At 40.0% G+C, this 24,081-nt stretch overlaps 1 protein-coding gene across 18 annotated transcripts in view; it reads right to left on the reverse strand.

Annotated features, from left to right (window-relative positions):
* Positions 1 to 24,081, reverse strand: part of SEMA6A (semaphorin 6A) — a 133,073-nt gene that overhangs the window by 47,692 nt on the left and 61,300 nt on the right. For all 18 annotated transcript variants that reach the window (XM_042854657.2, XM_042854656.2, XM_065550357.1 and 15 more), the window contains 9 exons: positions 23,056 to 23,173; positions 17,400 to 17,460; positions 15,204 to 15,266; positions 14,261 to 14,362; positions 10,338 to 10,428; positions 7,096 to 7,215; positions 5,850 to 5,938; positions 4,768 to 4,985; positions 1,027 to 1,158 (listed from right to left, as the gene is read on the reverse strand). In XM_042854657.2, coding sequence (XP_042710591.1) covers positions 1,027 to 1,158; positions 4,768 to 4,985; positions 5,850 to 5,938; positions 7,096 to 7,215; positions 10,338 to 10,428; positions 14,261 to 14,362; positions 15,204 to 15,266; positions 17,400 to 17,460; positions 23,056 to 23,173 — 994 coding nt within the window. The remainder of the gene's footprint in view (positions 1 to 1,026; positions 1,159 to 4,767; positions 4,986 to 5,849; positions 5,939 to 7,095; positions 7,216 to 10,337; positions 10,429 to 14,260; positions 14,363 to 15,203; positions 15,267 to 17,399; positions 17,461 to 23,055; positions 23,174 to 24,081) is intronic.

Consider the following 24,081-nt stretch of genomic DNA (forward strand, 5'->3'; position numbering starts at 1 on the left):
CTGGGGTTCCAGGCGCTGCTGCTCTGTGGGGCCCCTAGGACATCGCTGCTGCGGGGGCCCACCGATGGCTAGCCCCTGCACTGGCCACAGGGGCTGACTGCCCCCAGCAACCCCTGCTCCGAGGTCCCAGGGACCGCTGCTCAGGTGCTCCCAGGGGCTGTCCCCGGGACAGTAGACATAACATATACATGATGGCATTTCAAAGTTCCTGTCCAGGGAACAACTTACAAATAAAGCTGAAGATAGATGCACTTAGGCCTAATGAAGAAATTGAAATGCTAGGTTCAGTAAGTCTCTAAAACATAATGGGCCAAATTCAGACTTGGTGTAACTGGGTGCAATGGAAGTCTTTTGGATCAAATTAAATGATGGATTTGGGACCAGATTCTACTAATAGTTACAGTGGTATAACTCTATTGACATAAATGGAATTATTCCAGATTTACACGAGTATACCATTAAGTGGAATCTGGCTCTGAGTGTGATGGGTGTAGGTGGCAAGGTAGTGTAACTTGCACTGAACTGGTATTTAATGGGTCTACAAAATGAGTGCAATGAACATGTCTAAGGGAGTGGAAGGGAAATGGACATAAGGGAAACAATTAATAGGTGCTATTAGATAAAGCAGATCCCCTTTTTTATCTTACACCCTCTAGTTAGTTGCTTTTCCTTCTTCCCCCTTATTTCCTCCTACTTGGCACATTAAGTTATATTTGTTATGTTACCCCCAAATGGCAAATTGGTGCCATTCATTTCCCGACAATGTGTAACTTATACCATCTTAAGCAACCCCTGATTTTGATCGAATGGGTATGATCCTGATCTGACCTGTATTAAAGCTGATTTCAATGGACTACTACTGATACACCACCATAACTTAGATCAGAATCAGGCTGAATTCCTATTTCAGTTAAAATATGCATTTCCCATTACATCTGTATCTCACATTGCTGCTCAAGCTGTCTAACATGTTGTATTGTGTGCACCAAGACACAATCCATTACTACACAGCATATGAATGCATACCTGGGTTTGGGCACTCGCTCATCAGGAACTGGTGTCCACGTAGAATCTGGAGACTTTTGTTCTTTGAATCTCCCAGTAAATACATTGGCAATGTCAAGCATGTCATAGGCACAGACTGCAGAGCCAGGGATGCTGCAACGTGACATTTCCCAGAAATTGTTACTCATTATGCAGTTATGCATAAAATTTTGACTGAAAAACATGCTGCATAGAAGTTTTCCTGTCACAGGCTACTTAGTCCTGAACTTTATAACCTCGGGTATTGACAGTAAAAGGCTGCCCCATGCAAAAGTTTGAAATGTACCAATGGGTAGTCAGTTTCAAAAGCCTCTAAAGAAAGAACGAATTTCAGTAATCTTGAAGAGGGAAAAGAATCTGGGAAACTCTGCTTGCCATTGGTGATGTATGAGGAGTAACAGGCTATTCATTTAGCGCCCAGTACTTGGAAAGCCAAGTTCCTGTAATTCATAATACACTCTCAGTACTGATTCTCACAGTTCTTACTGTGCCCCCAAAATACAATCTAGAGATAATTCAGAAGTTGGAGCTGATGCATCTCTCTGTGCTGAAGGATCCCATTAAGACTGAGAGCTGAACAGTATCACAACATCCTTTCAGGTTCAGATCTCCATCAGGTTTTCCTGTACATTTCTAACTGACTTCCTATACACAGTTAACTCAATCAACTGTAAAGAGTTTGCAGAAACAAACACAGTGTTGCTTATAGCCACTAAAAATTTCAATTAGGATTTTGATTATTTGCATGTAACTGGATAGTAACCATGTCCAAATATAATTACATTCTTATATAAATACTATTGGAAGGGCTTAGAGGTTTCCCTTGGTCAATGACTTTAAGTTATGAATTATTCATTTATCTACCTTTTATTGTTTACACATGAACTCTTGCATTTGCGTCTGACTTCCGCTGCTTGATTTTGATCAGATAAATACTGAGCACCAGCTGGCCAAGATTTGTAATCAGGCTTTTGGCTAGTGGACTATAATACACCACAGAAGACACCTTGTTCCTTGGCCTTTGAAAGTGGGAACAAAACTATGGGGGGGATACCACAAGACTTAGAAGGGAACGTAAATTGATATGAAAATAGTTTTATAAATATTAATGAGAGTTTGTCATTTTAATTTCAAAATGCAACATCCAGAGGGCTAGTAAATGAAACAGAAATAGGGGAACCTCACTAGCCCTGTTTGAAACAAAGGGAGGTGGTTAGCTCTCCAAAGGCTGGGCTGTCCCATGGAAGGAGACCTAGTGCAAAGGTTGCTAATGTGAGTCCACATTCTGAAACATTTTAAAGAGAGAGAGAGCCAAGTTCATCTTGGTGTAACTTTGATGGAGTTATACCAGGGTGACTTTGGTCCTGAGAGTCTAACTGAGGGTGCCAGGAGTATCTAGGGCTCAATCCTGAAAGGTGAAGAGCAATTCCTGCACGTGCTGAGCACCTTCAAGTCCCATTGGAGATGGAGGAGTTCAGCACTTTATAAGATTAAGCCCCTAATGAAGGGCGAAAAGCAATTTAACAGCAGGAGGTTTGGTATGGAGAACAAAAACACCTGCAGAGTTCAACTCCACACTCCCTGCATAGTGAAGAGATCCCCGTGGAAGTGGATATGGGCAGGCCAAAGGTCTAGCTATTGAGGATCGCAGCAGGTGGATCCACTTAGCACAGTGGGGGAACAGCAAGCCATATCCAATATTCCCCATAACCCAGTAGGAGCTGGACCCAGACCCATGGCCTACTTCTAGGCAGGGATTGATGACTCCCTTCTTACTAGCCCCTTCTAGTTCCTGTGAACAAAGACATTTTACAAGGCCCTGCTCAATGGATCAGAAATTAGCTTTAGCCACTCCATGCATAAACCTGTTGTTGCAGTGTCTCCAGCCGCAATGTATATCCTCCCATCCCCTGCAAAAAAGACTTTGCCCACAGGAATAATACTTCACATATTATATGATGGTTTCCACGTCTTAAATTCTCATAGATTATTTCCCAGAGCCCTCCAAGCCTCCCCAACATGCTATAAAATCTCCAGGGCCCAGTGGTGGGCGGGGCTTGGGACTCCGGGCTTCAGCTGCTGGGCTGGGGGGACGGGAGGACTCAGAGCTTCTGCCCTGCAGCAGGGTAGTGAGTCTAGGGGCTTCTGCCCTGCAGGGTGGCAGGGCTCCGGGCTTCAGCTGCGAGGAGGTGGGTCTCGGGGCTGACGGTTGCAGTAGTAGACATCTTAATGATTACTAACAGCACAGCATGGAAAACCCTGGAAAACTTTCAATTTAGAGGCAATTCTGATGATATAGCCCACTTTCTGGTGCATTCTTTTGATTTTTTATTAATTATTATTTTATTTAGGTGATTTGCATGAAAACAGAATCATCTGCTCCTGTTGCTTAGTTTTTATTTGAAGTCATGTCCTGCATTTGTGGCATAATCATTCCACAGCAGCTACTCTAATTTTGTTGTCAGAAGCAGTAATTATACATTGGAGGCCTGCGCTTGCTCCCATTTGAAATCAGTGGGAGTTTTGTCATTGACCTCAGAGGGGTCACCCTTTGACTCTAGGTGGGAAATGTACGGCAAGAGCAGATGAACTCCAGCAATAAAGTTCATGTTGCAGCCCCAGTGTCCCTTGTAATATAGAACAGGGGAAAAGAAACAGACCCTCTGGGGCCCTGCAGGAATTTTTCTTTAATTAGAACATTTTTTAACTTTTCCTGAGACCTCAGTAATTAGATGCAGTTACATGTTTTAATAACTTTCCAAGCAGCATGTTATAATATACACTGGTAACAAATTCTAAACAGATGTCATGGAAAGCCTTTATATGCTGAACTATAAAATGCAGGTGTTAGAACAACGGGTCCCATTATTATTTATTGTTTGTGTTGTGGCAGTGCCATTACCAAGAACAGATCTCTATTGTGCTAGGTTCTGTACAAACACACAGGAAGACATGTCTATACACAGAGGGGCTCCTGCATCCATGAAATGGGAGAGTTCCCCTCACTTGGCATGCCCACTGTTTTCCTCTCAGAATCCCTTTAATGGAGCATCATGGGGTTACAGCTCCATTGGCTTAGAAGGGACAGGAAGGTGGCAAGCTAGATATGGAGTCTTCCAGTTTCTCCCCTACAAACTCATGGTGAGAGCTACAGCGATTAACACAAGATGAGGATGTGTTAACTTCCACTACTATCCTGTCCACACTTTGGAGCCCTTTTCTGTGAATGTGTGGGCAGCCAGGTCAAGACCTTAAGACAGACTGCCAGGGGCTAGCAGGAGTTGGTGGGGTAAGGCGGCAGGGTGGAGGCAAGGGACATCTGTATGTATCTTGAAGAACCCAGGGCTTCTTCTAGGTATCTGGGAGGGGCAAACCACACTCTGCCAATAGAAGAATGAGTAGGAAACTCTGCAAGTTGGACACTGCAGAGTTTTCTGTCCCCTATCTAAAATTATTCCAGCATAAAGGACAATGTGCCTAACATATGTGACCATGTAGCACATGATTTAAAACTCATCTCAAGCATCAGTCATATAATGTAATAAACAATATTAGAGTATTTAAAATTGGAAAAATGGGTGCCCATATGTGCATGCTGAATAAAACTTATATTTTAATAGCTACTGCTTCTTGTAGCTTTAAAGTGTAAGAAGAAACTGGAATGAAAAGGCAAAACACACGGTACGTATTTAGCACAAACCAAAAAGCTACTGCATTGGTTACCTGTTATAAGGGGTGGAGAAGGTTGCCAAGACAATATCATGGCCATTGATATGGATAACATCCGTAACAGCCTGCAGTATGTTAAAGTAGAAGTGTGAATCGCCAGGAACTGAGCAGTTCAGGCGAGCCTTGAGAAAGGAAGTCCACTGTTTTTCCAGAACTCTCTGGGATCCTCCCATGTCATTCTTGCAAACCTGAGCCACTCTTGGGAAAACTACCTGCAGTGAAGGAAAAAAATAGAGAAAATGAAATATTTCTTTGATCAGAGAAACTTTATTAAAAAAAAAATAGAAATGACACAGCGAGGTGCTTAATTTAATCCCATGTTTCCATAATCTGTGACAAATAACAAACAGAGGAAAATTCAGCTTTGGAAGAGTGTGCTATAAAAGATAAGGCTGAGGCATTTAATACCCAGCCATAAATCCTCCAGGAGATCAGTTCTCAGCCCATATAAACTCATTTCCATACAGACTGCTTAGCTTTCTATTTCCCCAAACAAAAGCACTTTATATTCACAATCCCTGCAACCCACGCTGCCAGCCTCTGGGTCTTGTATCTTCGGCACTCAAAACTATGCAAACCTCGCTGGGCTTGTATTCATACCCTGCACCTTTGTGACCCTTGTCAGCTTTTCTGTCTGCTTAGTTGGAAGTCTATTGTGGAAATATCAAAAAATTTTATTCAGTAAGTGTTCAATTGTTCTTTACAATAAGGCAAAGAACAAAATTCCTCCCTTGTTTACTTAGTGCTCCTGACTCTCATCTCCTAAATATAGCTGCCTCTTTAAAGTAAAAATTTTAACTATTATCTGATACGATGAATTAAATGAATTTGCCATTTATTTTCCTAACTCTGCAAAGTAAAAGAGCTTCCAGCACATATTGCCACCATCACATTGTGTATCCAGACAGTGCAATGTTTCACTTCAACCAACCTTTTGGCTCGAGCAGTAGGATCCTCTCAAAACGATGACCTTGTCATTGTGATTTATGGTTCTCATTTCAAGGTCATTCCTAACAGCACTGGTCCAAGAGCAGTTTTTTCTGAATATTACAAAGAATCGAAGGCAATTCTCTTACCTTTCCCATACTGTTGTACTCCACTGCTATTTCCCGAAAGAAGAAGTAGATGTAGTCGCCATAATCTACCGCTTGGACAAAGTATGGCTCTGTAAACAGACAACACATTCTGTCTATGTGTACACCATATATAAAATAAAAATGAATCAAAGGCACAGATAAGAGCAAAACATATCATTGCATACCCAAAGAGACAAACTTTTTGGAGGGGGACAGAGCTCTGTTTTCAGCCCTTTCACCCAGACCATGGCTTATCAGACAGGAAACAATTCATTTTGGATGGATGTAGTGGCTGAAGGCAACTCTGTGGAGAACCAATGCAAGGCAATTACGCACTTACATGCATGCCACTGAAATTACCCCCCTTTGGATTTCAGCAGGAGAATTAGGAAAGGTGAAGATAGTGACACTTTCAAATATGGGCATGGGTAGCTGGTGCAAGGGTAGATCCTTATGGCCAAAACCTCACACGTGGAGAGAATAGCAAACCATGCAATCTGCTGTTCCCTAGACTTAGTGATAGCAGTAGCACATATGGACTAGCTCCATGGGTACCTGGTATTAACACACATATACACACACACACTGGGCTAATGGATTCTTCCCTCAACCCCATTCTGTTTCAGCATTTTTGCATGCAAGCCAAGTCCTTATACCTGAGCTTGGCTCACTGTCTCGCTGCCATTCATGATGTGTTTGTGAGGGTAAGCAGTAACTTTCTTAACAATGAAGGTATTTACAAATTGTCTAATTCACCGGCAAAGCCATACAGCACCTAAAATGAAGGCTTTGTGTCATATCCCCAGAATGGTATTTATATCGATGAATCATAACGTTGCAGAACAAATTCTCTGTATCTCATAAAACCCTGATTGTTACCTACCACAATCCTAGGAAAGGAGTTGGTTCAGGCACAGCCCAAAAACATTGGTCTCCTCTCCCAGCCCTGAAAATTTCATCTTTTTACACAATAGCTATGAAATGAAAGATTCAGGCTTGGAAAGTTGGATGTAATGTATTTTACTGTGGTGGTACTTGTAGTTTCTTTTAGTATCCAGTAACGGGGAGGGTAGGTGGGAAGGGAAGAAGGGGAAGGAAGGCAGGAAATCAGAGTAGGTAAAAGATGTAATTTAGTTTCTTCTATCTGACAGAAAACATTGATGAAATGAAACTGCAGCGAGGTCTGTCAGCAATCCAAGACTCTCATCAGAGATGCAGCTCCCTTTTTTTTCGTTTGTGTACTCACCTTTTAACCATTTTGAGTCATGTTTGACTGTCCGCAGGGTTGGGCTGTCTCCAAGGCTCCGGTAAATGACTGCATCTATTGCAAGGAAGTCAGTCACTGTGGCAGAATACAGCTTTCCCTCTTGGGGAGTGGGAAAGAAAAAGAAAAAAAATGGGAGGAAGGAGAAATAATGTAATTATTTTCCTTCATCAATCAAATGAGATGGGACAAATGAAATCATCTCAATCTCTTTGGAATGAAAATTCTGAGTGGGTAACTGGAATCACAGGCAGACTGAAATGTTCCTCATTTTAAAAATGAAATGGCAATTTCAGAAGGATGCACTGGAAACAGGGCATTCCCAGAAAATGTCCTCTGTTTTACTAGATTAGATAAATTGGGACTGGAATGCCCGGCTTCATTGTAGACACCACTACCACAATACCATAGGTAATCTAATGTGACTGGAACAATGGCTGGAAAAGATGGGGTTGTTACCCACAGATCCCAGCAAAATAAATGGATATGAGGGAGACCAAGAGAACTGCTAGTTTTTAAACAAGTTTGTCAAACTATGTACTTCTGGAGAGCATTGTTCCTTGATTTTGTTATGTTAGCTAATTGACACTTAGTATTTCTTCTTTTTTTGTCTTTAATGTGCAAAAAGCTCCGCTCCTTTAAGAGTTCTAGCACAAAAATTATCAGTGTATGGCATGGCAAAGCAAATATATAACTGTGAAGAGACTGATGAAGGCTCTGTATCCTTTTAGATATCTGATCTATGCTTAGGCATCTTTACCTCTTAAAGAGCATAAGAGGAGGAAAGCTAAGAATGTGCTGTAAACAGGGCACAGCAAGGACAAGAGAGTAAGGCAAAACATCACAAGGAAAGCACTGACAAAGTTTAATTTGATAGTAATTGCAAAATCTGGTCATTGTACCATAGGGCTATTTTAGGTTATAAGAAATGTCTTTCACCCATGATAATTCACAGTAACACAAACAATAGAACATTATGCAGCTCCAATAACTCAAATCTCAGTTGTGTCTAAATGAAGTGGGTATGGGGTGCACCCACCTCATTGGGAGCTATAATGGGTATTAAGCTAGAACTTATCCACGCTGGATATATGATAAAGTGGGTGCCCCCTTGTTCAGAGGTTTCTGAACCCTTTTGGCCTATACCTCTGCTTATTTCCAGCTAACAGCAGCAGACAGCATTTCATTTCCCTTCAAGGTTTAAAAAACAGATCAAATCTTTTCATTACCAGGGCAGTAATCTTACTTCTGTACAACGCAACTCCTATCAGATTTTGGCTGTTTAAAAATAGGTCTACTTTCTTAGGCGAAAATAAATAAGTGTTTTAAAAGCAGACACTAAAACCAATAAAAAGGCTGAACTTTTCAGCTGTGGATGTCAGAGCTCAACATTAATATAATCACTCTCCTTCCTGCCACATCCCAGTAGGTCTTGTGACAATCACACTTCACATACACTAGCTACAATAGCTGCAAGAAGAGTCATATACACATAAGCACATCCTACAGATTAAAGTCAGCTGGGCTAGCTCCCGAAACTGCTGGTTACTACAAAAGCTTTTCCCAGGGGATCAGACTTTATAACCTATCAAACACAGAATGCTTTTACTAAAGCCGGGCGAGTTTACTTGATCCATTCTGTAACAATTTATTTGACAAACTTTACCTCTTATACTGAAAGGCAACAGTCCTGATACACAGAACCTCATTAGTCAATTGACTAATTTGTGATAACTTGCACTGTATCTTGCTCCTAGGAACATATCTAAAATGAGGGTACTGTAAGAATGTGTGATATGTGCCTATGACATGGGAATGGTGCCTAATATACAGCAGCTACTTATATAATACACTTATATTAATGGATGCTGTTTCTTTAAAACCCTCTTCCTCTGGAAGCATTTAACTTCTTTTGGATTAAAAAAGAGAAGTCAGTAAAAAGAAGGTCACTCCCCAACATCCAGAAAAATCCCTCTAGTTTTGTCCTTACTATAATTAATGAACTATTCATTAGTATTTTTAAATTAGATGGCGCCATTAATTTATACTAAGCTGAGTGAGGGCACGCTGCATCCTACTAGAGAATCTCTCCTTTGTAAAAGACACCATGTCAGTTCAGACACTGTAGGTGGTACTATGTCTTTTTGGTTACAGCAATGATCTCCACTTAATAGTGGCTGATCTGTTTATGAACTGCTACACTCTCAAGTGAATTTCTAACATCTTTTCTAACAAATAGTTAGTCATTATTTTCTATGTAATAGCAAGATACCCGCTCAAAAAACAGGAGTAATGTTATCCTAGGTTGCTAACACACTTTACCATCTATGTTACAGCCAAACCTGAGATGTGGTCACGAGAGTTCATAATAAATAGAAGTGCAAAAATGAAACAATATAATCAGAAATCTATAAAAGGGAAGAAGTACCAAAATATCATTTTATAACCAATGGCCCAAATTAAAACCATTAATATGCACTCACTTTTTAAATTACTGTGAGAAACAATAGTTAACTGCATTCGGTTACATGCAGCATAAATCATCATTAAAACAAGAGATTTCTCTCCTTCCCCTGCCACAGCTGGGAATGATCTGTCAAGATGTTTCTACTAAAAAAAAAAAAAAAAAAAAAAAAAAAGAGCCAGCACTTCTGATTTCCTTGTTGATGCAGAGGAGTGCACTCACAGATATTTTTAAACATCTCTGAACTGACCTTCATTATGAAGGGTACCTTAGTTTTAACCAACTACAGGACCATAGCCTGCTCCCGCTAAAGTCATTATGAGTTTTGTCCTTGGCTTTCATAGAAGCGGTCAGTATTTCTGTCTCACACTGATCTGGCGTTATATTATCTCACTTCTTTTACCACGAATCCAGTAAACATGAATCAGGAAACTGAGGCTTTAGACAATGTTGATTATGGTACTGAAGTTAATACAGCAGCTTGTGAAGTTTCCTGCACTAATGATTCTTGTGGCCCCTATTTTGAGTCATTATTCACTTATTGTGCCACATTTTAAATGAGACCTGAAGAAGAGCTCCGTGTAAGCTCGAAAACTTGTCTCTCTCACTAATAGAAGTTTGTCCAATAAAAGATATTACCTCACCCATCTTGTCTCTCACATTTTAAAAGTGTCATTTTGTATGGGAGGGATATTGTACCATGGCAAGCAGGACTTGGAAGAAGGGAAGGAATAGGTTAGTCTCACTTTTCCTTATTTACCTGCGAACAGTGCAACATTGGCATGTTTTGCATCATAGGGGCACCTGGCCATTCCACTGAACTCATCTCCTAGGAACTCCAGTGTCTCCATCTGAAGAAAAAAAAAAGGAATCTCTTCAGAATAAAAAAAATGAAACTTATTACCCAGGACAAAAACTATGATACTATTCATTTCATAGCAGGGAAGAAGTTCCTTTTTGTAGCAGTGGTTTTGGCTATGAGTTAAGAACAGTGCAAAATTATAGCATTGCATAAAATCAATCTATGAAAGAGTATCCAATAAGTCAGACAGCCTTTAAAGCTTCTCGTTCTTATCCCCATTACATTTTACAAAAGTATTCAGCTGATATTTTCTCTGTACATGGGTTTCCTGTTGAACTGTAATGGGCTATGCGGTCTGTGATTCTGGAAAATATTCAGATGTTATCCTCAAAATGATGCAACAGAAGTACTATTATCCAGAGCAATAGCCTGCAACCCATACAAGTGAGAGGAAAAGCACAAGGTAATTTTGTATGTGTGCATTTTTTCTCCCTCTTAAGCTGGGGCACTATCTGGGCTAGTCAAAACTGTGCTATTCTCTTTTCTGATTTGCATGTTGGAAAGGACCACTTTCCAGGTGTTACTGGGCCTGTGTCATATAGCAACCCTCTTACCATCAAGCAAGAATTAATCTGTGCGGTAGTTCTAAAATCTTAGGCTTAAGTATAACCCCTAGGAAATTAATTCACCACCAGGTACAGGTAATTATACAAATAACCAGCTCAACCTCATGCAGAAGTTCAAGGGTTTTTAGTAAACTACACGTAAAGGTGCTGATCCCACATGTTTAAGACTCATATATCGTAGCTGGCAACATTAATCAACAGTGTAGCCCACAGAGCTAGCTTAGCATTTTATTTTACTTTTCAGTAATGCAAGGAACCTACAGGCCTGTATCCTGTAAGACATTGGCATAAGTAAGTTAGAATAAGTAAAATAGGCCTATGACCCTTAGCATAGATAAAATGGCCTGACAGTTACCCTAGATTTTGGGGAAGTGGGAATAGCTTGCTCAAGAGAGGGAGTTGGTACATAATACCAGGCAAATGCAGGAATACTGAACTGATACTTGGCCTGGATATTTTAGGATACAATTGTTGGCAGATGTCTAACCACCAACTTGCTTGAGCAATAGGTGACGTATATGATAAAGAGGTAAATGGCATTAATATGTTAACCTATAGGATAAATGCACCCCAATATTATGAGGATGAGGAAGTTAGATTTGGACATGGAAGGCTGAGCATCAGAGTGAATATCTGTGAGAGTGCCCAGGTTCTAGAATAGGCTAAGCCACCATGTAGCAGGGGCTAGCTTTCCATCCTTTAGCTCTTCATTGTTATCTACCACTGACCTTTGGGTGTTGAGGATTTGGACCATCGGACTCAGTTGGCATGCCAGGGACAGGGCTCGACCTTTGTCTCTCACCCCCAGAGCCCCAAGGAAGGGTTGAGTATAAGAACGTGAGCATATGCAGGGAATGACACCAAAGATATCCCTAATACTGTATTACAGCTATTTGTTTATGTGGTTTGGAGTTTTTTGTCTTTACTGATTGTTTTAATAAAGATAGCAAAGGCTTTGCTTTATCTTCAGTGTGAGTGTCTTTGCCATTCACCCTGAGGTACCCTACAAGATATTGAACTTGTCAGTTTTAATTCTGTGGAGCCTGATTCTGGGACGAGAACACTATTACCCCCCCTCCAGCTCATTCATTAGTATTAATTGGCAATCAATACTATTATTATTAACCATTCAAAAGGATCAGGCTACATCAATAACTTGTATGTTGGGGTAAAATCCTTCTAACATATTTAACTCACTTCAACAGTACACACTGTATAATTCAAATGCAGAGTTCAGAATCATAGACCATGAAAAATAATCCATCTAGCACCATCAAGCTACCCCAATCAACTTTAAGCTCATATGTTATGAAACCTAACTCATTCAATGGATGATTTGTCATCATTTGTTTTCTGTCATGTATCTTTTCTGTCAAGACCTTCTGAACGGAATCAGTTGTGTTTACTCTAGGATGGGAAAGCATTTAAAGTGATGGTGAAAGGAAATGAGCTATGCTCCAGAGGTCCTTCCCTCTGCAAGGAGCACAACATTCCAGGGTCATCTGTACTTTCACTTTACAGTGCTGAGGGATGGCCTTATCTTCAGTTTGGCATATCTCAAGTGCCCTGGTGCCATCTGTAATCCCTGAAATACAGTCAGGGAAAGTCAGTGCAGGTGTCAGAGTGACCTTCTGTAGGCCCCAAGAGACATCACCGTGCAGGCTCTCAGAGCATAGCAACAGCTGAGGGAATCAGCATGGGCCATATATCATGGGGAATGAAACATCTGCAGAAAGGATCCTCACATTAGGATGGCAAGAAAATCCGTATTTGTACTAAAAAATAGCTTTCCGGCAAGGGGACTCCTAGGAATTTGTTAGCAGCATTAATTGTACTGAGCACTAAGCAATGACAAACAGAAAACTAAACTTAGGACTGGGAACAGGAAACCTGGCAACATGATGTGGATGGAAGGTTGGGGATAAGGGAAGGGGAAAAAAAGAGAGACTTTTTTTCACCAGACCAGTTGTTCTAATTTCAGTACTCCTCATCTGCAGTATCTGCACTATATAATTAACACAGAGCTATAGAGAAGACTGTGCTGCTGCTCTGCACATGTGTTGATGTGTTTAGCTCCTTCCAGGCTAAAGCCATTGCAGGAGCTAAACCAGCATGGCAGAGGAAGGATGGTGAGAAGTAGGGTAATACTGTGTATCACTGCTGTAGTTGCTTTCCTGGCAGTTGATATCTTCAGTTTGTTTTCAGGACACTTCTTACAATAATCCTGGACCTGATCCTGTACCTTGAAGTAATGGGAGGTTTGCCATTGACTACTATATGAACAGGAGTAGGCTTTTTATCAGTAGTAACTGAATCTTCTTCCTCTCCAAAGAAAGGTTAGAAATGCACCTTGTGACAAAGGCAGATTCTAAAAGGGTGCACTGCTCTTAGGCTCAATACTAAGGCCCTGATCTAACTCTTATTAAAGCAATTGGAAAACTCCTATTGATTTCAGTGGGGTCTGGATCAGGACCTAAAACCCTACTCCTCAGACAATAGACAAAGGTTGAATAAATGGCTTTGCATAAATGCAGAAACACTGGCACACAATTGGGCTGAGGGAAGGAATCTTCAGCTCTAACATGTGGTTTATTAGCAGGGCAGATGGGCAGTTGTTTAGTGCAGCCTGCTCCTAATCTCTATATGATGTTTTGACCTTGTAGATACCCCATTTCTTTTCCCCCTCTGCATTTCCCTGTAGCAGTCTACTGCTGAAATCACTTTCACAGAATGAAGAAGTGTGTAGAGTCCTGCACAGGTTCCCTACTAATTGGGTCCCCAAATACCAATGCAGCAATGCACCACTATGCTAAGCCCCTAAGTGTCTAGGCTAGTATCTTTGGGATTGGGCACAACACAACAGCCAGATTCAAAATGGTTTATGGATGAGAAATCCTCAGCCTCAGGCCTGTACTTTGAGATGCGTCAGAAGTAAACTTTTTACTTAAGAAAGTTCAGGGTACTAGCCCATGTTTTTGCAGTGAGCTGTAAGTTATTGTTCAAGACAACTGAGAAGGATAAGATCAAGTAGCAATATACTTTTATGTGTAGAGGTTGCAAAGAGGTGTCTATATCAATCCAGGCAAATCGTAGAAACCCAATCAAGATTCCACATATAGAATGCTGAAGAAGTCAAACAAGTGAGGATAAACTATGTAATGTTGAATGATACATTTTATGCTGCCAACCACACAGTCAAAATAAATTGTTAAATTTCTCAGCGCACAGCTGCAGTCTCCTAAACATAACACCTACCTTATAGTTCCTGCAAGAAGGGTTGAAGGCATTTGTTCCACAGATAAACAAGGTATCATCATTTCGTTTCAGGAGGACTTTAATAAAATTATGACACTCATCCTGAAGAAAAATAATAAAAAGTATTTTACACAATATATTACAAATGTTTGGCTTTATTCTTGTGCCATGATCTTTCATTGTCAGGGCTAAAATGAAGCTGGCTAGTAGCCACTGTGACATTCTGGGCTTTAGTTTCACAATTTTTTAACTGACAGCGAACAAGACAATGAATTTTCATTCCATTTGTTTCAACACAGTTGCTAGGAACTGAGGACATTTTATTTACATTACAGTTCAGACTTCATTATTGTTCATGAATTTTGTTTGAACTTTGTTGCTTTAATCAAAACTGAGGACCTTTCGGATATATTGCTGTAATACAATAGTAACACTAATTTATTCAGTGCAGTGCACTAAAGTAAAACTGATGGAAATCAGGTCCAGAAACTCTGGGCCCGATTGTGAGCTGACTAATGTTAGTCAGTGTTTGCACTAGTGTAAAATTGGGGTGAGATCAGAATCAGTTCTTCTGCATCTAGAAACACACACTTTGTATTATGGCTTTTTATGAGCTCTTCAGTTAACTCCCAATGGAGAATGGACAACAGTGTTTAGCTATAGGAGGCAGCATTAAGCAATGTCAGTACACTTAGCACTGTGTCCATAATTCCCACTGCTTCTAAGTATTTCATGATGTTACTGCAGCTGCTGTCGTAATGTTTCATCACATTAAAAGCAAACTATTTTTGCAAATTAAAGACTTCAGTAAGTTGATGGAAAAAGCAATTACTAGCAAAGAAGTGAATGGCATGATCCATTCCACATCACAGAGAGCAGTCTGAGATAATAGTTAAGAAACTAAACTAAAGTGGCAGCTGCAGGAGAAATGAAAATTGCCTACCTTATGTTTTCCCTTCATTCTGCATGTGTCTACATCAGCCTGTCTAGATTTCCATGTCAGTTTCTGCAAGGATCAAGAAAGAAATCAATTAGAGCCCAGAGGTTGTTGCATTTGATTTCAGAAGTAAGAGTTCCCTAGGGGAGACTAGCTGCTGAACATATATTTATTGAAAGCTTTCTGCACCCTTTCTCCATGATTAATTCACCATAACAATGAAAGATCAGTGATGTAGAACATTCACTTAATTTTCTGTTGGGTTTCTAGTTTAATGAATAGATAGCATCTCACCTTCTAAAGCCTGCAAACATGTGAACTTAGTAATTTGCCAATTTTAAAAAATATATGCACTTTTAAAAAAGACTTCTTTTCTCATCATTTCTTTTAATTTGATGTTGTTTTGCAAAGCAAATTGTTGCAAATGGACTATAAACTCATTAGTTATCAAGCCAAAGCATACGCATTGGCACAGTCCAGTTCAGATGAGCAAAGAAATCCAATTCAGGTTATTCTCCTTACTTCACATTAGCTAATAGGCTCAGAGATCCTCTAGCTATCAAAGTACAGGTACAGGTTTTATTTTCTAACATTGTTTCCCTGGAACAGTTATAGGTAAATCCCATATTGGATTTTCATTCCTCTATGAACCGGAATCTAGATACACCACGTTATGAAGTTACGTTAAACTTGCCAAGTAGCTGAGTTATAGAGTTTAAGGCCAGAAGGGACCACCAAATCATTTAATCTGACTACTTGTATATCACAGGCCACCAATACCACCCAGCACCTGCACACTAACCCAACAACTGAAATTAAAGCAAAGTATTTTTGACTAGATATTAGACTATTATGTGCCAGAGGCAGAGAATGGGAGGTGCACCGATGCCTGAGGCCCCTGACAGGGCAGGGAATTAAGTGTGATACACCTGGGTGATCCCTGCAGGTTGCCCACACCTTCCACTGCGAGGAAGGCAAAAAAGATCATGGACAATCTGACCTGGGGGAAAATTCCTTCCCGACCCCACATATTGCCATCAGTTAGGCCCTGGATTGAGTGTATTAGCTTTGAATAATTATAGTAAAACTTCATTAAGAAGTCCCTAGCTTAAAATACGAACACCCTTATAACAATAATCATGGCTTCGACCTGACAGCTCCATTTAATGAATTGAGTTAGTACTCATTCATTAACAGTCCTTCACTAAAACATTTTTCCATGGATGTAAGCATGAGCGGCGGGTATAATAGGCTGGGGAAGGCTGTAGTTCCTGAAACAGCCCATGTGGCCTTGCCCATGCTCCACCCCGAGGTCCCTCCCTGCTTGCCCTTCCCCCTTGATGGGAGCTCTGGACTTCAGCGGTGGAAGGAGGGTGGGAGGGGTGGGGCCTCAGGCAGATGGGGTGGGCTGGGCAGGGGGCTAGCCTCCCCGAGCCCGGGATTCACCCACTGCCCATGGATGTAACACTAGTTTTTCTTTCCTCTGCTGCTCTGTGACCTCATTTTAGTATGAGTATCATGTCATAAACTCATATATGGCATCATTCATGGATTTAACATGCCCATTTTTCCTTTCCTGAGGTGAAATTCACCCCGGTGTTCTATGAATACCATATATTGCATATAGGGTATGCCATGTGCCGATTAGTATGACGAAAGTGGTGGGAGGTCATTTCTGGAAACATTCACACAATAAAGAGGAGAGCAATGCAAGAAAAACTATTCCTATTTTGGATATAATTTCCCGTGAATGTAATCTGGTTTTTCTTACAACACTTTATAGCATGATGTTATAAGAAGATTTTATTTACTGCATACTGGCATGACTGACTAAAAAATGTGTATATGAAAATATATTAGACTTTGCCTTTTATGATGAGATTTTTAGTATTCTTAATTGGTATAGTATAGCAATTATAGAAAGCTACATAATATCAATGAATAGATGTTTGATGGATTCCAGGGAGCTCAGTGTATTTCGGTACTGGCTGCTTATCAAGCTAGCTAAATCGCTTATAAGAAATTCACAGAGGTCATGACTGCTATTCCAGCTTTCCCCATATATGACTAGCAATTCCACCTTACTTGACTAGTACAATTTTTACAGCAATGCTGGAAAGCTGTTTGAAACAATGCCCACTTCCTATTTACTCTCTGTTCTTTCTAGTGCCTTTAGTTTCAGGATGATAAAAAGCTACTTACTTTGCTAAAATAAATTTCTTCTGTCTGTGATGTGTCCATATCAACAGTATAAATATGGTCCCTGTAAACAAAGGTAAATCAATGCAAAGTCAAAAGCACTGGTCAGTTTATTTTATACAATAAAAAAAAAGAACAGACACGATACAAGAAAACACTACTGATTGCTTGGTCTGCTTCTTCTGAGAATGCACCACTGTACATAAACTGCTTTGCTTTTTCAATTAGAAGAGAAATTCTAAAAAGCTAACTCAAGATTCTTCCCAGTATCTTATTTGTATGAATGAGATTTAAGAAAGGGGGCTAGTTCCTCATCTCTGGGGTCTGGTGGGCAGATGTTTTTGTGCATCTTTATATCAACTGCAATCCTATTTAGGCAACCTTTACCAGCTTCCTGGGATGGCATTCAGTATGCCATTCATAGTCATCTGAGGTTAATGCTTTTTTTTTTTTTAAGTTATACCTCCAACCTCAGCTGTAATGATTTGATTGTCAATATGGAAGGGAAAAAATTGACAGCAACAAAATTGGTCTTCTCTTCACACACTGATGGCCAAATTAAACTCTAAAATTCACCCTCAGAAGTTTAAATCTCGCCTGTGCTCACCTTCCTGTTTTGCTGAGAACCTGGGTTTCTCTACAATTAGCTACCAATCTTCCCTGAGCAAGGGGAAACAGACTCAGAAAGTCAGGTGAGGGGATATTTTTAAGCAGTCCCCTTCTGTGTGAGTGGATCACAGAGACATTTTTGACTGGGGCACAGAATTAAAAACAAAACAAAACACCTGAAAGAGCCACACCAAATTGGGCAGGAGGGGTGAAAAACACCCAACATCTAATTTTTCCTTGAAATAACAATGACTTTTTAAAAACGCAGGAAGTCTTGCGGCTAGAAAACGATTCATAGGTTTAAAAGGGGGCTATATCGGAGTCTGTTGAAAGTAGGATACAGATTGTTTCCATTTTAGAAGCCTCTGTTGTCAAGATTAGCTTCATTTTATCAAGTTTGAGAGAAACAATATTAGCTAACTAAAGCAGACAGAAAACACTCTTTGCTGTAAGATGAAAATAAGCAACACTTCTCTCACATGGAGAAAAGGGGCAGCATTGTTAATAGAAATTGGCTTAAAAAAAAAAATCTGTCTGCCACTGCAGTTGAGGCAGTTTGTTTTGTAAGATGCCAAACTGAGGAGGTGTTTTTCTCCCTCAGTCTTCAATACAAACCAGAACTGTCATTTACTTTCAAGATGGGTTTAATGCCTTATTATTTGCTTGACTTTACCAGCGGAGCTATGGTCAGGGTCAGTGTCAGAATAAAATTACATATTAGCATATCAGCTTTTTAGACAGCAATGTTACATATATATATATATATATATATATATCATAGTTGCAGTTGGGGCTACTACATAAAATTAGAAACCAAGAATCTGAATTGTAAATTGACTGATTATTATGCATTGGCAACACCTGAAAAAGTGTTCTGATTGGCCCCCATCTGGCACAACTCTTTACATTAATTATCATTTTAGTGCTGTGGATTTCTTTTTAAAAAGACAAACTAGCAACAACAAAAACCCAGTAAAAATAAATGGGTGAAATTCAGAAAGAGGCTTGTGTTACTTGGCATCACTCACACCGTGGCCCTTCTGAGCGACTTAAGTGAGTAAGCGACTTACTTTCTGGCTTGCCAAAGTGTCATAGGAGAATTCAGACACCAAGTTATGGAATTATGTCAATGAAATCTGATTTCAGGATAACTAAAACCATTTCCGCATGCTGTATCTAACGCACAGTTGCCCACAGTGTTGGCAAAAATTAAAAGAACTGTCTAGTGAAAGGCATTATAGATACTAACAGACTGTTTTGCCCTCTCTGCCCCAATACTGCCTACTGGCTGTGGTATGTGTACAGTTCTCTGCTAATTAAGTTATTCTAACACAAACTGACTTAATCCTAGTGCTTCTGTTTTCCCACCTCGTCAGCAGAACTGAATTTTGTTGCCATGGTATAATCTTGTGGAGGCAGGGAATTTAAATAATGCTGCTGGCTGTGCATGACCCTTGGCCACTCAGTGCAATGTCTGGAAATGTGTAACTGCACTCTGGTACTGCAGAGGCTCAATGAACCATTCTGTGCATACATATGGGAGGTGACAGATCATGGGAGCAAAAGCAACCACCAAACAAGTCAGCAGGAAGAGATGACACAGTGAACTTCAGGAAAGGTGTGTGCAAACCTGCACCCTCTGAGGGAAGAAGAAAATGCTGCTATTCTGTTACATATCCAGAGGGACAGCTCAGGGGCAACATTTCAGAAAAACTCAGCTGGGGGTAAGAGATGGGAAAAGTTGTGACAGCACAGAACATAATTTATGACTGTATTGTACCCTGCAAAGTTGGGGGAGGGGCAAAAAGTGGAAGATATTCTGGAGCATACAGGCCTAGGAAAAGTCTGAGAGGAGCAAACTAAGGTCTGGAGGGGCAACTGCCCCGCTTGTCCCATAGCAAATGATGCCCCTGTGAAAGATGCTCAGCTGATGTAAATTGGTGTACTGCTCTAGCCTTATTGATTTCAGTGAAGCTATGCGAACTTACATCAGCTGAATATCCAGCCCATAATTTGCACTGAAATCTTTCAAAACCCACAAAAAGTGTTTAATAATAGTTAGTACAAAATTCTTATATACATCCCCATATCCTATTTGACAAAACAGGCAATTGACAAACAGATTTTGTTGTATGCCAGACATCCAGTAGTAAACTGTTAGCTGTCTCTGAAATTAGTTTGTCCTTTTTTCCAGGGAAATTAACTGCAAAGTGAACAGTGAGCACTGGATTTTCTTAAAAACCTCTATGTTTAATCATTTGTTTTCATTGGTTTTCAGATAATTGGGTACAAATGTAAACTTAGTTTCACTATATTTAGACACCCAGAAAACAACTTAAAAGAAGCATCTGATATGGTAGCTAAGGGATTTATGCTAAATACAGATTCAATTAATCCTGTTATGAAGCTCTTTGATAAACACTTTTGATTGTGTTCCCATTTGCTTCAGTCTCTCAGTTTATTGCCACCATTAGTGTTACAGATATAAACTTTCACTCACTCTAATTATGGAAAGATCACTCATTTTTAAAAGTTTATCACTTGAAGATAAAAATGACCTTTTGAATTTTAACTTTTATCACATAGGCTTCTCAATCTAGCAGGGATTTTTTCCCAGTAAAATTCTGAGGAGGAAAATAATCTACTTAACAGTTTTTTAGTTACTGGAACAAAGAAAAGTTTAAGAAGATTTTTTGTGGTTGTGTAAATAAAAATGGATTACGTCTTTCTGTTCTTTTTGCAGGTCATTTGTCCCCAATAATGTCGAAGCACTTCTCTATTTGAATATAATATAATATTTTATATATACACATTCACACACACTCATACACAATTATGGTATATATTACACATACACAGACTAAGGAGCCAATTCTTTTTAAACATGAACTGTAATTTGTGAATTGTAATTTGCCATCACGAAAAGTTCAGATTCTTTTTCAAACTGTAGCATCAGTGTGCAGCGGAGGCATGTAGCTTGCTGATTACAAGTTAATATTTGCATCAACATTTTAGTCTGGGAACAATGTTTGGATATTTTAATCCACCAAGCAGATTCACATTTCTAATTCTAATTCTAATTGTCACATTGCAAATAACCTGCCAATTAAAAAAAGAAAACATACACACACACACAAAAATAAGGCAATTCCCCCAGGAAAAATTACATTAAGGAGTAAATCCTGCCCTCCCTCTGGCTCCCCCACATGCATGTAACCACACAGGTACTATGTTTTCATGGGAAGGCGAAGAGTGGAGCACTCTCCCTGAGAGACTCTGCACAGTCTCTGTGTCATTGAGCCAAGTTCCACACTTGTTCTTTGAAGAATAATTGAAGGCGAAGTTGTTCGGTGGGAGGCATGGACAGTGGTTGTATGCATAACATGGATCCTGTTGCCCAAAATACTACATGGGGCAGCATAAATCACATCCATTGCGCCCATCCCAAACCTATAGTAGAAACTGTCACCTGTTTGGGCAGTGTAGGAGGTGCTATAGCAGTGCTATAGAAGCTGAAGCTAAGGATTCTAGTCCTCTGCCTGTGATGTACAACCATCTATTTATTTGGGCTGCTCTTTCCCAGCAGTTGGCCCCTAATGAAAATTAAAGGCTAGCCTGGTTATCTAGTCCTTTATTGAGTGCAACAGGCTGCAATGCAGAATATCTGAGTTTGAGACTTGATAATCTTTTAATGCCTTGTGGACAGGAATTGGGAATGTTACAGAAGCATGGCGTGCAATACTTTGTAATAGGCTGGAGCATGCATGAGGATCAGCACAATGATGTATGGGAAAGGTCTGAGGAAAGGGTAAGGGGGGAAAATAGACAAAATGGCCTTGTTTTGAAAATATATGGTCTTAACTTAAAACACTACTCCCTACTCTGCCATAACTCTAAGACTGTGCATCCTTTTCTAGGGACTGCTGGCCTTGGAGAGTACTTGCTAAGGAAAGGACAGGAAAGGAAAGGAAAGGAAAGGAAAGGAAAGATCATAGGAAACCAGCAGAGAACTGTGGACCCAAAATCTCCAGGACATGTGAGAAATGCAAGCCTATATATGAAGAGTTTGTCAGAAACTGAGCTTTGCAGTGAAATCTTCAGATTCCTCCAATGTCTAGGCATAATGAGAAGCAACCTGAAAGTGCAGTTACGGTGTAAAAATGGCACCTTCTTACTCAACAATTCTGTTCCTTGGCATATCAATCAATCCATCAATCAATGACTCTAACCCATCTGCTCCCTGAATATATTCTTTCTTATGTGCCAATCAGCAGGGTATTTAGGTACCATTCTGTGACATTTATGTAATAACAATAAGTTTTGACCTCCTGTTAGCATTGGAAAGCCAAAAACATATGGGAGAATGAGTATTTACATATAATATGCACCAGGTCTGCAGCTGTTAAAAATTGGTATAGTTCCAATGAAATTGTAAGAGATATGCCAATTTACACCAACTAAGGAGCTGGCCTTATAAGCCTTCTCATACAAATGCATGTGTTTGTGTATATAAAAATATAACTGTCTAGCAAAAAGCTGCAGAAAAGACATTTAATTAACCTCATGGAGTACATCAAAAGAAAAGCAGTAAACATATTTCTTCTGCTTTTTTTTTTTTTTGGTTTTACTATAAAATATGCCTAGAACATTAAACTTTAATTACTCTTATTCAAATATGTACTTATGCACACAGTGGATCATTTGTGTTTGTTCTCCAAAATATGTAATTAATTGTGTGCTCAAACAAAATCACAAACTCCTTTAAGGAAATAATAATTCTGTCTCTATCCTCCAAGTCCTTGTGAGTCCCTTCAACTTCCATTGGCTTTAATGGGGGCTGCAGATGGCCAGCACCCCCAGAAGCTGCTCAGCGCCTTGCAGGATTGAGCCCAAGATGACAAACTAATGTAGCTTTTAAGATGTATCACAGATAGACTATAAAGACCAATGTGTGTGATAAAATCCTAAAATAAATGTCTGGCAGAGATAAACTCAGAATATCATTTTTTTCTAGGAGTAGCAAGAAGGGAATTAGGAAAACACTACAGACCTAGCAGCAATGTAGAGGGTTCTGTTCATTATCATGATCAGCTGGATGTCCAGCCTGTGCCTTTGTGTGGCGTTCCGTCCTGGCTTGTGCCCCACAAACACCGGATACTGTTTTGTATCTGTGAGAAGGGAAAGGGATTGGGAGAAAGAAAGCAAAAAGACACAGAGACACTCACATTATGAAATCATGTTAACGTGGAATATCCCATCACCAAACCCACTGCCAAAATCTATAATTCCTGCTCTTACTGTCTCTCCCCACCATACAGCCTGGGGTACTGAAGTAATAGCACAGTGGATTGCATAGCTCATCAAGGTTATAATCTTTGTTTGCAATTGTCAAGGAGAAAGCCATTATGTTTTTAGAAATGAAAAACTGTGATTTCTGAGAGCATAAAACTGCTCTGAGAGTTCTTGGCATAAAGGAACTTAGCACTTCCACACAGTTTTCCTTTCATCCCCTGCAGTGTTTTAAATGCTGGATGCTGCCTGCCAAAGTTTATCTTTCAGGACAAAGCTATTTTATGGTACAGTATACAGTGGCTTTCAATCTGTGGTCCATGGACATCCGGAGGCCCGCAGACTATGTCTAAAGGGTCTGTGAAAGGTTGTCATTACCTTAGTACAGTGGTTTTCAATCTGTGATACATGGACCCCGGCGGGTCCACAGACTATGACTAAGATTTCCAAACGGGGCCGCATCTCCATTTGAAATTTTTTAGGGGTCCACAAATAAAAGAGGGTCAAACCCACTATTTTATAGTAACTTACCTGTCACTGCAATGGCTATGCTGGCTAGTGGTTAGAGCTAAGGACTTGGCATTACTAGGTATAAAATTGCCAGCTTCACAGGTTTCCTATAGGATTGGGCTGCTAGTGCAGGGCAGCTGTATTTTTTCTAGAAGCTGTGGGTAGCCATTAATTGTCCTTCATTTATTTATTTATTTATTTAACCTGACTGTTTTTGGTTGTATTTATTTATTTTTGGCAACCTGTCTGATACATCAGTTTTCCTAGCAGCCAGATG

Source organism: Chrysemys picta, chromosome 6 (assembly GCF_011386835.1).
Source record: "Chrysemys picta bellii isolate R12L10 chromosome 6, ASM1138683v2, whole genome shotgun sequence".
In the NCBI taxonomy this organism is placed as follows: domain Eukaryota; kingdom Metazoa; phylum Chordata; order Testudines; family Emydidae; genus Chrysemys; species Chrysemys picta.